This window comes from Cryptotermes secundus, unplaced genomic scaffold, assembly GCF_002891405.2.
Source record: "Cryptotermes secundus unplaced genomic scaffold, Csec_1.0 scaffold1491, whole genome shotgun sequence".
Lineage (NCBI taxonomy): Eukaryota > Metazoa > Arthropoda > Insecta > Blattodea > Kalotermitidae > Cryptotermes > Cryptotermes secundus.
In genome coordinates, this window is record NW_019745109.1 from 90,469 (window position 1) to 105,592 (window position 15,124).

The window sequence follows — 15,124 nt, forward strand, 5'->3', positions numbered from 1 at the left end:
GTGCCGAAACATGTAGTGCGAGAGAGAGGAGTGAGATAGATGAGTGTATGCACTGGAAGACGGTTGAAATAAATCATGGACTTAAATCAGTGCAACAGGACACTAAAATATAACAACATAATTTTATTAATGTGTTTTACTCAAGCACTGTTGGTAGGAACATGAGTGTGATTTCTGAGGTGCTCCTATGCTGTTTTTGCTTACTGAAAAGAGAAACCAAACAGAGAAAGCCTCATGTTTCCATACACATTTTCAAACATGAAATAAAACTCCCCTCATTTTGTAATTCTTCCCTTTTAAAAATCGATTTGACATTGGACACACCAGTCAGTATCCTAAATGAACCCCCCTGATAATCTGCACCCAGGTAACTGGAAGTCACATGAAATCTAATGAACAATGTTATCACTTATGGAGCTGAGCTCTTCTTGAGAAGCTGCCAATTGTGCAGCTACTCAAGAGTTTCCCAGCATTGTATGGAACCAAAAGGTTCATTACTGTGTTCACAAGAGCCCTCCACTGGTCCCTATCCTGAGCCAGATCAATCCAATCCATACCATCCCATTCTAGCTTTCAAAGATCCATTTTAATATCGTCTACCCAGCTACATCTTGGTCTTCCCAGTGGTCTCTTCCCTTCTGGCTTTCCCACAAATATCCTGTATGCATTCCTCTTCTCCTCAATTCATGCTAAATCCCTGCCCATCTCATCCTCCTTTACTTGATCATTCTAATTGTGAACATTGTCATAGAAAGCATGTGGCATTATTTCAAGTATTCACTCATGTAAAATCTATCTTCATTGTGGTGTTGTGTTGTGTGTCACAACATTACTACATATATCCTATCTCGTTCACAGGACACCAGAATGTTTATTCAATAATCAGTTCCTGCATACTGTTTTCATAACTTGCCACGTGGTGAAGAGTAATTACCGAACTATTAAGAAAATTTATGTTTTGTCCACTGTCACCACTGTTCAGTGGTTATTGTATAATATGTCAGAGCCTGGTGATCAGGATGTGATCTTGGCCAATTCCAGTGTAGTTAGTTACGTAGTTGTCAAACAAAGGCCAGAGTTGAATTACTTTCATCATATTGCACTTTATATCATACTTGCACAATGATGTCAATAGGTTAGTAAGTGGTGATTTACCTTTCTTGCCATTGTATACAGACAGGACAATGCAGGAGATTTCTGACAGTAAATTACTTTGTGTGTGCCAAACTGCATAATTTTCAATTGTGAATAATCAGTGTAGGTGATTATAAAGTGTCATTTATATGCATACAATGGAAATTAAAGTCATTAATTTTTATGTTTTGAATTAACATGTTTAGACATGCTAGTAATAATTGTATTTGATATACTTTGTTATTGTTTTCCATCTCAACACAACAATGAACAATGAACAACAACTGTTGAAATCCCACTCACATTTACTGTGCATAGTGAGTTTATTAGGCCATGTGATGCATATGAGTGAAAACACCCCTGCAAAGAAAGTGCTGATGCTGGAACCAGGAGGCAGATGACCCAGAGGAAGGCCCAAATTAAGATGGGAGGAGCAAATTGAAGGGGAAACTGCAAGAGTAAGGTGTAGGGGATGGAAGGTGATTGGTGCTACACTAGACGAATGGAAGATTCTCATGAAGAACGCTAAGGCCCACTCAAGGCTATAGTGCCAAGGAGGATGAGGAGGGAGTTTATTATTGTTAATAGTATAACAATATGAAGTCTTATAAAGCATATAAAGCTGAAACATTTAGCACATTGTTATACTATTAAGACTAATAAACTCATTATACACAGTAAATGTGAAGAGATTTTGATAGTTGTTGTGTTAAGATGGAAAACAATAACAAAGTATAGGTTAACACAACAGGATGCATTCCTTGAAAATTATATTTGACTCTTATTTGTATGGGGCAGTTTGACACAGTTGGGATACTAGTCCTTAGAAATCCTACTGCTGTTTTACCAGTCCATGAATCAGGAAGCACTGGGAACTGCTGTCTTAAGGAACAAGATGTTTAATTGTTATGACGAGATGTGATTGGAACTTTGTTCTTGTAATAATATAATGTTTACTCTGATATGTTTAAACACAATCGAAAGTATGATTTCGGGAAATGTCAGTTCTTAATGAACGGACATAATCTCAGTTCCTGAGCTCATGAAATGTTTCAGAAGTGATCTAAGGAAGGATGGTGCAAGACGGCGACATGCCTCAGGGCCACGTCCTTTGTCTGCGATCAGTGATGGGCTTGATCCTTTTGACCTACTTGGTTTAGAGAAAGGTCAGGAAGGACAGGTATGTTTCTGTGTTTACAGGGAGGTTATCTGAGGTAATGCTGCAGGTAATTACTCTTGTTCTGATTAGAGGGATATGTACTACTAGGAATGTACTCAGACTCATGGTGTAGTTGACAGGCCATAGCCTATATACACATCACAGCTTCTCTTCCATATCATGCCAGTAAACCTTTGAACAGCTGCTGTGAAGCAATTTTATGTGTTATGTACCTGTTGACCATATTCTGAGTTCGTACTATTGCAATAAACATTTGGTCAGATTTGTTCTTGTCTCAAAAGGGCACGTGTGAGATACACATTGATGAAGGTAATCATTTGCCATACTTACGTGAAAAGCGAAGAAAATATTCTATTAATTTTAGGATGTTACAGCTTCAAATACAAAATATCAGTACAGTCATGGACAAGTTTAGAGAGAGAGGGTCATTATTGGACAAAAGAGAACTGAACCAAGACCCGTTAAGTGCTCACTGAAGGGAAATTGAATGGGATCAATGCTAGGCATGCACATTTTCTCAGGAATCTCTTAGACACCTTTTACAAAAGAGCTGGATTTAAGGTTTCATATTTCAAGTTTGTTGTATCTGAAAGTGATCTTCAGTGGGTGAATGTGAACATTTTATAGAGTTTCAAGGAGTTCTTGCATAAAAGCAGGGGCCATTGTTATCTAGGTGGATTTTGTTTGATTTGTAGACCCAGGGGCTTCTTGACTGTGCTGTCAGTCTCGGCATGCACAGAAGGAGTTCACATGAGGAATGTGTGTTCCGTTCAATATGCCATCAGATGCTCGGTGGCGGGCTCTCAATCTCCCTGTATTTAAGCATTGTTTCTCAACATGAGTGATAGCTCTGTACAAATTATGATTCTACATTTCAGTTTTCTTAGTGTTGTTTCTTCATATTACAGGAAACTATCAGTTATTCATGGTAATATAGGGGAGAAGTAATACAGACAATTAAGTGGACAATCCAAATACTGTAATTATCCAAATATAGGACAAGTTTTTCTTTCATACCTGGGAATCTGAAAAGAAACCAGGGTTTTCATTAATTTTTTAATTGTTTTGTATTTTACAGGAGATATCATACGGGCAACTGTTGGTGCCATCACGTCATTTTCTTATTCGTGACCGTAAAATGGTATCAGATGAAGTACCTGACAGTGCTGGGTTCAAACATCATGTTGTTGCCAGGTAGCTTCTCTTTTGTTATGTATTTCAATTTGCCTTTCCCCATGCACACTTAGGAAGGCTGGATTCATGGTGTATTTAAGGCTCTTTGGAAGACATCCTCTACAAAAATTATGTAAGTATGAGTCTAGTAATTTTTGGGTTGATTCTCAGCTTTTTGTTGTTTGTCTTTATAGCAAATCTTAAGATCTGGAGAAAATTACTAATAACAGTAGTTCATAAACCTGCCATTTTCTTTTTTGTGTAAGATACATTTTTGCTGTTACTGTATTGTTTCCATATGGTTTATGAATAAGTGTGGTTACTCAGAGATCAAGTTCGGTAAAGAAAGCAAAAATTCTTTTAATATATAAAATGTAGTTTAAGAAGATGTCTCAGAAACTACCAAAGGAGTGATGCTTATGTCACTTTCAAAACAACCTCACGCAAACGAAGAATGTGAGAAGTTCTAAAACATGTCGTATTAATATCTCAGTAAGTCCACCAGGGTGGTACTGAAACAGTGAGAATGGCTGGCATCATTTCTTATTAGTAAGTAATTTTTGATATTCATTCAGTACCAGGCAGTGGAGCAATGTGTTATCATGGTGGTCTTACTTACATACTACTGGAGCTGAGCCCTTCTGGAGGAGCCGCTAATTCTGCAGCTACTCAAGAATTTCCCAGCATTTTATGGAACCCGAAGGTTCATCACCGTGTTTACAAGAGCCCTCCACTGGTCCCTATCCTGAGCCAGATCTATCTGATCCATACCATCCCATCCTATCTCTCTAAGATCCATTCTAATATTGTCCACCCACCTACGCCTTGTTCTTCCCTGTGGTCTCTTTCCTTCTGGCTTTCCCACCAATATCCTATACGCATTCCTCGTCTCCCCTGTTTGTGCTACATGCCCTGCCCATCTCATCCTCCTTGACTTGATCATTCTAATTATANAATGTCAGAGACCAAGTTTCACACCCATATAGAACCACAGGCAAAATTATAGTTTTGTATATTCTAATTTTTATGTATTTGGACAACATACGAGAAGACAAAAGGTTCTGGACTGAATGGTAGCGAGCATTACCCGAGTTCAATCTCCTCTTAATTTCCTCCCAAATCAGGTTTCAGTCTGTTATCGTTGTTCCCAAATATCTGAACTGTGCCACATTTTCAAAACATCTGTTTCCTATCTTTATGTCATGATTTTGCCCTGCATTTTGGTCATGAGACAGTAACATATACTTAGTTTTCTCTGTGTTTACTTCTAGACCAACCTCTTTACTTGCGTCAATTAAAGTTTGTGTTTTTCTTTATGGTATCTACATTATCACCCAGTAGATTCACATCATCAGCGTAGAACAACAGATGATGTGTCCTGTTTAATTTCAGTCCCACCTGATTTCCCTGGACCTTCCTAATTGAATATTCTAAGGCAAAGTTGAAAAGGAGTGACAATGAAGCATCTCCTTGTTTTAAACCATTCTGGACAGGAAATTGATTAGACAAATGTTTACCTACACAAACTTTACTGTACATTTCGTTTAAACACATTTTAATCAACCTAACTAGTTTCATTGGTATCCCAAACTCTATTAGAATATTGTACAGTACTTCCCTCATAATTGAATCATAGGCTTTCTTGAAGTCTACATATAGGTGATGTACTGTCTCATTGTACTCCCATTTTTTTTCCAATATCTTACAAATGCAAAAGATCTGATCTGTAGTTGATCTCTTATGTCGAAACCTATACTGATGATCCCCAATAATTTCATCTATGTATGAACCTAATCTTGAGAGAAGAATATTGGATAAAATTGTGTATGAAGTTAACAGCAGTGATATCCCTGATAATTACTACAGTCAGTTTTATCACCCTCCTTGTGAAATGATACAATAATAGATTTCTTCCACTGATCGGGCAATTTTTCCTTATGCCAAATAGAAGTAATTAGCTTATGGAGCTTAGAACATAACATTTCAAGTCCTACTTGAATAAGTTCTGCCAGTTCTCACTCCTGGTCAGTTTAATTCTTTTTTTGTTGAAATTGCAGGAAAAATGGTAAACCAATTAAATGATCAAAAACCTAAGTATGACCAGGCATGTAAAGTTACTCCATTTTCTAAATCGATTTTTTTCGTACCAATTACAGAAAATGAGGTACTTAGTGTGACTAGTAAACTAAAAGGTAAACTCTCCGCGGGCTATGACGAAATCCCAGAAAAGTTAGTAAAATTTAGTATTCAACCTATTTGTAAACCTTTAACATTTATTTTTAATTTGTCTCTTTGTACTGGAATTTTTCCTGATCAGATGAAGATTGCCAAAGTTCGCCCTATTCATGAGAGAGGATGAATGCAAGAATTATCTAATTATAGACCTATTTCACTATTACCTGTTTTTTCTAAAATCTTTGAAACATTAATATATAACAGTAGTGAATTTCTTAAATAAACATAATTTGATATCTGATGCTCAAAATGGCTTTAGACAAAATAAATCAACTCATACAGCACTGCAATCATTTATTGAGGATGTTCAGAAAGCATTAGACAATAAGTTTTTTGCTTTGGGTATTTTTTTGGATCTTTCCAAGGCTTTCGATGTGATAAACCACAAATTACTGTTGGCTAAATTGGAACTTTATGGGTTTAGAGGAATTTCACTCTCTTTGATGAGATCATATCTTACGGGTAGATCCCAGTTTGTAGAAATTGACCATGTTGATGCCAAGTCTCCAAATCAAAAATCATTCTCCTCTTCGTGTAAGGAAATAAAGTACGGTGTTCCTCAGGGTTCGGTTCTGGGACCTCTTTTGTTTTTAATGTTTATAAACGATTTGCCTAAAGCTGTTCATGAAGCGAAAGTTGTTTTATTTGCAGATGACACCAATATACTAATTATTGACAAAAATCTTAAATCTTTAAATGATAAAACTATAGTTTCTATGCATCAATTAGAAAATTGGTTCGCGGTAAATCATCTTATTATTAATATTGAAAAGACAAAAGCACTCTTTTTTCAGGGACGTGGTCCCCGTCAAATTGATAAACCGGAACTTTATTTGAATAATAAGAAAATAACATACACAGCTAATTTAAAATTTTTAGGTATATATATTACAGAGAATTTAAGTTGGTCCTCTCACATTCACCATTTAGTTCAAAAATTAAACAAAACCATCTATCTTATCAAATCCTTACGAGATTTGGTCAGTCTTCCAATTTTGAGAAGTGTGTATTTTGCGAAATTTGAATCTTTATTGAGATATGGTATTATTTTTTGGGGCTGTGGTCAAAAGGACATTCAAACTGTATTTAAAATCCAAAAAAAATGTTTAAGACTGATCAAAAGAGTCAATAACAGGATATCGTGTAGAGAATTTTTTGGTGAATTTAAAATTTTAACCTTAACTTCATTGTATATCTTTGAGACGTTGTGTTTTTTAAGGAAAAATAGGATATATAACATCTCGTATTCAGATGTGCATGGTTATAACACAGTACATAAGCAGAATTTGTATATCCAACCATGTAACACCTCACGTTGTAAAAGGAGTGTGATTAACATGGGAATAAGATTGTATAATAACTTGCCCTCTCAAATAAGAAGTATTCAAGAGTTCAAGGTTTTTAAGCGTCAATTAAAGGATTACTTGTTGTGCAAAGCTTTTTATTACCTTCAAGAATATTTTTACAAGAATTAGCTTAATAATAGAACAAAGATACTTAGGTAATTTATTTTAGCTATTGCATGTAATTTATAGTTTAACTTTTGTTGCCTTATTATACTCATCCACTGTTTTATCATATTTGAAGGACTTATTATGTTATTTTTCTATGGTTTTTTATATTATTAGTCATTTGATGTGATGTTTAATCTCATATATTTTTTTAAAAACTAACTTGTCCAGTTGTACATAATGTAACAGTTATGGATGTTAAATAAATCAGTCAATCAGAATTTGATCACTGCCTAGTGATTTATACCTTCTCAATTTTGCAGTAGCAATTTCAACCTCAGAAGGGCTAGGATCAGGTATTAACAGCTCAGCTGTATTGATTTCTGTCTGCCTAACATCACTGACCCTATGTACATTCAATAACAGAGAAGTAGTTCCTCCACCTATTCAAAATGTTGTGGGAATCTGCAAGCAGATCACCATTCTCATCCTGGTGGTCTAGTGAAACGAATCGTGGAAAGCGTTTATATTTATTATACTTGTCTAATGAACTGTGTTAACAGTGGCCTTGCCATGTGTGTATTCTGTACAATAGTAACATCTTAAAAGTAAGTTTTTCTCAACTTTGCATGTTACTTTATTTTTAAGTGTCATGTTTTTTATACCCTATATTTTGCTCTGGTTTCTTGTTTCCTAAGTAATTTTAAAACATTTGTTAGAAGTTTTTTAAAATACAAAAACTATGGTTGTGCTGCATGTGTGCTGTAGTACTTAGTCCATTGTCATATCCATAAGGTATGTAAATGGTTAATACGGTTCCTTGTTCAGTTTAAAATTCAATGATGTTAGAGTGAATCCATGGCAGAATGAGAATGTCTTATAACAAGGACTTCCCAATAGTAATGAAAACAATTTGAACCATCAGTTTCTTAATTATTCAACAGATGCCACTGATTCGCCATCCTACATGCACTGTGTCCTTGTTAAACTTATGTAAAAGTTTCTTATGTACACTCAGTGTGTCTGCTAAACCTTATCTAAAAGCTTCTGTGCATTGCATTACATGTTTCAGCCACTATCAGTCATCATCAGGTGTCTAAATTGCTGGTGGAAACTGCTGTGCTTCCATTTTGTGATTCTAATATTTGATGTGTAGTCCAATCTATGTGCTCGTGTATTTCATGGTGCTGGGTGTCTTTTCCTGATGTATTGTGTGTCTAGAATACAAGAGTGCCAAGACACAGCGAACATTCTTTAATTTTCATTTTCTTAATAACCCTGTCCCGATTGAACTTGTACATTCGGAGTAGTAACTTACAGTTCATTGTCTTGTTTCTCTAAAAATTATGCATTTGGCGTGGCCAACGCTTAAGGCTGACAACCTTACCACCATCTTTGAGCTGATTGTCTAGATAATGTGGGACCCCCAACATCTCACAACCCTATGGACCTTCACGGCCTGGTACAGGGATAGCTTTACTTTTACTTTCTTACATCCATTATTAGGTTTCTTAACAATTTTGTTTTCCAAGATGAGGTTGTTACCCTCACAGATAACCACCAACTTTGAGGACGAGCTGCTTTTCATCTGTCCCCTTATTCTTCAATCTGTCTAGCATGGATGTCCATACCAGACACTTTATGCCCTAACTAACATATCTGTCCAGATGACAGAACATGCAAACCCCCACCACCACATCAAGGTGATGCAGGACCTCTGCACACATTCAGTATGATTCAGCATAGAATTTGTTAATTACAGATGTTTCTCCTATGATGCAGCAGGGCATCGTAGCTCTACTCACTGTGGCTCTCCTCCAACCACAGCCACAGTGCTGTATGAAAACAAACCAAGTGGATCCTCAGGCAGTGGAACTGCTTTTGAATGGGATGACTTGGCTCTTAGCCTGCAGTATGCACCAAACCTTCTGGATGATCCAGAGCTAATTGCAGGCAAACACCGTACTCTGTTGACATTCACATCTTACATGGTCAGTTACTATGTGTATATGGCAGACCTCTGTTCTAAAGTTGAAAATTGGGAATTTGTTGTTACATTGTGAAGAGAATTTCGCCGCATGTATTGATCAACTATGAACTGAATTTTTGCTTCATACTAAATGTGATTTAGGAGCCGGGATAGTATAGCAACCAGCTATGAGCTGGATGACCAAAGGGTCAGAGTTTCAGTCCCGATAGAGTCAAGAATTTTCTCTTCCCCATGTAAACTTTACTGGCTCTGGGGTCCACCAACCTTCTCTCAGATGGGTACCGGCGTCTCGTTTTCCTCAGGGCTAAAGCGACTGTGGCATGAAGCTGACCACTCACCTCCAGCTAATGCTGAGGTCAAGAAAATATGGATATATACATCCATTCCTCCATATGCCTTCTTGGCGTAATACTTAATTAGTTAAGCACAGAGAGAACTTTACCTTACCTTAACTAAATGTGATTTTTAGTCACACAAGTATTTAATTAAAACTATTAACTTTTTTTTTTCTGTGAAAAATTGATAGTCATATATTTGTATCCATTATCCCTAAACATCTTAGACAGTGTTAATAGTTTAGAGAGTCAAATCTGAAAGATTTTATAAGACAAAATTCTTTGGACTTACACTGGGATAATTTTGTTTGTCAAGCTGTTTAAATGATTTCAGAATTACAGAACCTTCCAATATAATATCTGCAGATCATTACAGTAATTCTGCACTTTGAGACTGTGAAATAAATACCTCTTGACCTTCAATGCTGTGTTCAGGTAGTTAGTAGTTTGCTTTATATTCAGGATGACCTGTGTTCAAATCTCAACCAAGAGACAGGCTATCCCAACTGAGGGGGGTTTTTCTTCAGTCCCTGTGAATGAAATTGTCAGGGTTGTGCATTAAATTAGGCCATATCCACTTCTGCATTTTCAAATTTGTTATCCACATGTCTTCCTGTCATTTGATGCTACATAATCTGAATTATTGAAAGTGTCATTATACATACCTAGAATAATGTTTCTTGACCAATTAATCAATGAAGAAGATCAAACAGTAATTCATATGTTAGTTTTTTCTTATGGTATTTATGATATTGTTTCACTTGCAGACTTCTGTTATTGACTATGTTCGTCCGTCAGATTTAAAGAAGGAGTTAAATGATAAGTTTCGTGCCAAGTTTCCATCAGTTAAGCTGACCTTGAGTAAGATGAGGAGTCTCAAGCGAGAGTTGCGGAAAATTGCACGACAGCAACCAGATGGGCCTGTGGATCTCCTTACCGTTGCCCAGGCTTATGTTTACTTTGAAAAGTTGATCCTTCGCAATCTGATCAACAAGGAGAACCGCAAGCTCTGTGCTGGTGCTTGTCTCCTGTTGTCAGCGAAACTTAATGACATCAAGGGAGAGCCCCTCAAGGCTCTGATTGAGGTACAATGCAAGATCTTTACAACCATGTAAAATACAAGTCATCTTATCAATTCATATGTGCCTATACCCCCAACTTATGGCCCTGATCCTTAATCTCTTTAATGATATGCTCATTCAGTTGGATGGGGAACACACATGATTATGGTAGTGTTCATACATTCATATCTGTTGATTAAAAGTTCAGCTGTATACTTAAGATGCAGGAGAGGCAGAGAAAGGTGGGCATCTTGATGGTATTGCCAAGTTGCACAAATGCACTACTGAGCATGCAGTTTTTTTTTATTGCTAGTGGGGTGGGACTAAGTCCCTTGTACTGCGACCACTTCTGGCCTATTGTACCAGCCTCAGATGATGGGTGAGGGTGATTGTGGAGCAATTGGTGGAATGAAGATTGGCAGGGGAAACCGAAGTACTCAGAGAAAACCTGCCCCAGCACCATTTTGTCCACCGCAAATCCCACTTGACCAGACCCGGGATCGAACCTGAGCCACCGCGATGGGAAGCCAGCAACTAACCGCTTGAGCTATGGCGCGGCCTGGCATGCAGTGTTAGTGTTAGGTCTGTTAAATCTGAATGCAACACTGCAAACTTAAATGTATCTCTCAGTACAGCAAACTGTCATTTGTCCACCATCATGTTCTAATTCTAGTATACTCAGGTGGAATGTTTTGTCAAAAAAATAATATTCTGATTGTGAGCAGAATACCGTGTTATCTGCTTGCCTGAGTTAATTTTTACAAGTGAACTTAGAAATTGATAAGCTTATAATTAAGCTACATGTTTTCGCAGAGGACGATACTTGGGTTGAAGTCAGAATATTGTCCTTAACATTAACAAAGGAGTGAGTCCACTTGTGAGCAGAGCATCATATGATTCATTCATTCATCTGTAATCTGTCCAGTTGACAGGTCCACAGTCTCTTCCAAAACAGTTCCTCCACTTGATTCCATCTAGAGCTTTCTCCTTCAAATGAAAGTATCCTCTTCTGTCCCCAAGGTCATCCAGCATCTTCTTACGTCTTCTTCCTCGTCTTCTGATATGCTTTCCTAATTAATTTGTACAAGTAAACTTAAAAGTTAATAAAATTTTAATTAAGCTGCATATTTTTTTGCAGAGGACAGAGAATGTGTTCCGGCTGAACCGAAAGGACCTTCTTACGTCTGAATTTGCTGTGCTTGTAGCACTAGAATTTGGTCTGCATTTACCAACATGGGAAGTATTCCCCCACTATCAGCGACTTATATACGAATCCTGACATGCCAGGGAACCTGCATTGTGCAGGAGTATTGTGTAACAGCAGGAAGCACTTCAAATATTCATAGTACACATACCATAAAAATGTTGTCTGCAGCTAATGCTCTTGCCTGTGATTGGTGTGAAGTGAATGTAGTTTTCCTACAAGATCTACCACCATAATAAGGTAAAGCAAATTCTCAGTCCATAGAGAATTTGGATGAAAATACAAAGGAATTTCTTTTAGTGTACCTTGATATAACTTCTTTCCTCATACAAGGTTTAACTTAATTCTTGTATGAGCATATCATTATTATAATTTCCTCCATTTAATGTTTTCCTCAATTTGGTGTGTTGTTTCTCAATTGATGGTCTGCAGATTGCAGCTGCTTTGCAAGTTTGCAGGATTTCCCCGAGTACTTCAGTCTCCCCTGCCAATCCTCATTCCATCAAATTCTCCATAAGCATTATCACCAGTACAGGTACAATAGGGCATTTGGAAGCCGGCATGCCGAGGGGACCTAATATGGATTCCACCTCACACTATATGAAATCTTAACTATTGTAATCTATTGTAAACAATTTTAAGTATTGTAACTTTATTCTCTTATTGTAATCAGCCAATGTACAGTAACTGACTTGTCCTATATCATGTAACAATGATCTATAGAGATGAAATAAATAAATAAAGTTAATTTTTGCCCTTTCATAATCTGTAGTTAACAGTAATTTTATATATTTTACCGCAGCTGTGGTTGAAAAAATAGTAATTAAAACTCATAAGATTTTTCCTTTTTAAAGCTAAGTAGTTTATAATAGTAACAGTTAAAACTAACCAACCTATATGATGCTAAATATTTTGTGCTGCATATGAAATTACTACCCCCCCCCCCCAAGTGTATATACATTATGGTTACTTGTCATTCTGTTATATGCTGACAGTTAATTCCTAACAACCAATGTCATTACATATGCCCTGTGCATTATTTTTAATCATAAATATTCAGCATGTATGATATTTATGTGTTTTTAGCATTAATACCCTATGAAGGCATTAATATTTATACTATAAATGAATATGTTTAAATGTGCCAGCAGTAATTAGACTTGTAGATTTTTATTTGTGCATGAATCAGTAGTTGAGAACTTCTGCCACAGGGAAAGCTTAAATGGGGGTTTTTCTGTATGATAAGCCAAGTTAGAATAAATGTATTTTAATACATTTAATTTATAATCTATAATTATAGATCTTTATGCAATTTATTACTTCCAATAAAGAAAACATGGTTTAATGACATTATAGCAGAACAGAAACATAAGGTTTTTTAATGTAGAAAAAGTCGCTCTATTTGAATTAAACTCTATTAAGAAATTTTTAATTCCACATTATTTAAAAATTTCATTTTTAATTGTATACCTTCCTGTTTTTCCCATTGTACTTGTATTGCTTGGACTCTTGTGACCATGGAAAGAAATCTCCAGGTTCCATAAAAAGTGATGAATTTTTTGAGTAGACAGGTGACTATTGGCTTCATAAGGAAGTCTGCTTCATGAAGTTTGTGTAGTTATGTAGATCTTCACCAGAACAGAACTTAGAATTTTCTTCCAATTATATAACTGCTAGCATATGACCCATCGAAGATGATGGGCAAAATAAATAATTTTTTCCTTTCCCATATCCCCTTTGTATTTATATCTCTTTCAGCCCTTTTCCTTTATTGCTTTCCCATGCCTCTAATTTTTCATCCCATCATCATTCCTGTCTTAATTTTTCATCCCATCATCATTCCTGTCTCTATCGTTCCTTCCTTCCTCTTTTTCAAATTAAAACAGTTCCCCCAGTCTTGTTTTTCCATTCTTCTATCCCTTTATCTCCTTCCCTTCTTTCTTTCTTCATTTATCAATTAGACTGGTTTTGGGGCTCACCCAGCCTCCTATTCATTGTATACCAGGGTCTCTTTCTTCGGGGGTAAATCGGTTGTGATGTGAAGCTGATCACTTGCCTCCAACTAGTGCCAAGGTCAAGAATACCTGGATGTATTCATCCACTTCCCCATGCGCCTTCATGGCGAAATGCTTATTTAGTTAGGCACAAGGACAGCTTCAACTTTACCCTTTGTCCATTCTATCATCATTTCTCTTCCCATATCCTAACAATGACGCATTGGATTCTACCAAGTGGGAAAAGAAATTTGTGTTGTTTAAATGTAGATGTTTCAGTTATTCTTCTGTTAATAAAAGGAGCAGATGTATTTATTTTTTTATTCTGGCTCATAGCTGTTGGAGGTATACTAGATGTCTAGGAAATTTGTTTAGCACCACGCATGCTTATTTATGTAAAGGGCTATTCTTAATTACATACCAAAAATATATGCATCATGTTCTACATTTACCAGCAAGCTGAAACATTCATATAAATATGTGGTTTCAGCCTCTTAATTAGCATGTGGCAACTACAAGGTAACACCACAAATGGATAAAGCAATCCTTCACTCTACAGACTCGTGCAAGGTCACAGCTGTTGATATTAGGTGTTCACTGCAGAGGTCATGTCATGCATCAAAGAATGGTGCAGAATGTGGATTATCTGCTCTACACCACGTTGAAGCTCTGCAACCAGCACTGGATTATGAGTGTTGATCAGCAGTGTGTGAATGCCTGCTGCAGTGGAATGCAGCATCAGTAACCGTTACAAGCTGAGTGTTGCTGATACATGAAGAATGCTTCGCATGGAATGCGGTTTTACAGTACTAGTATCCAACACACATGGGATGATGAAAATCCACATTCCTTTTAAAAACACAATACTGACAGTAGTTTTCAATATATGCTTCAATTGGAAAAATTGGGGATTTCCTTGTGGGTCTTTATGAGCTACCCTGTTGAATATCTAGGGCCTCCTATTTACAGTTTCTGTCTGGACAGTCAATGCAAATACTGGGTGACAATTGGCAATGCAGCAGTCTGGGATACTGCTTGATGGGGCTCCTGCCCAGTCTCACAATATATTGTGATATTTAGAAAACCACTACTCAGGCCAATTGATAGCATGAAATGGACCAGTTGTGTGTCCCACAAAACTTGTTGATTTATACTTGTGGGGCCATTTGAAGAGCATCAGTAATGCCTAACAGTTCAACACATGGGATGAGCTGTACATTGTCACTGAAGTGTCTGGGATGAGAGTGGAATATGCCTGACATCATTCATGGCCAGTTTAGTGAAACTTTTAGAAGATGCGTTTGAGAGAGCTAGTATTTCAGATGTCTCACGGTGCTGTTCTGACCCAACTTGGCAGGGGGGGGGGG

General features: G+C 36.8%; 1 protein-coding gene across 2 annotated transcripts in view; it reads left to right on the forward strand.

Annotated features, from left to right (window-relative positions):
* Nucleotides 1-12,299, forward strand: part of LOC111875039 (CDK5 and ABL1 enzyme substrate 2) — a 16,163-nt gene extending 3,864 nt beyond the window's left edge. The window contains exons 2-6 of one of the 2 annotated variants that reach the window (XM_023871058.2): nucleotides 2,191-2,314; nucleotides 3,393-3,508; nucleotides 8,936-9,164; nucleotides 10,266-10,583; nucleotides 11,698-12,299. In XM_023871058.2, the coding sequence (XP_023726826.1) occupies nucleotides 2,191-2,314; nucleotides 3,393-3,508; nucleotides 8,936-9,164; nucleotides 10,266-10,583; nucleotides 11,698-11,838 (928 nt within the window). In that variant the 3' untranslated portion in view covers nucleotides 11,839-12,299. The remainder of the gene's footprint in view (nucleotides 1-2,190; nucleotides 2,315-3,392; nucleotides 3,509-8,935; nucleotides 9,165-10,265; nucleotides 10,584-11,697) is intronic. The other variant, XM_033755699.1, reaches the window with a different exon arrangement.
* The last annotated feature ends 2,825 nt before the right edge of the window (nucleotides 12,300-15,124 follow it).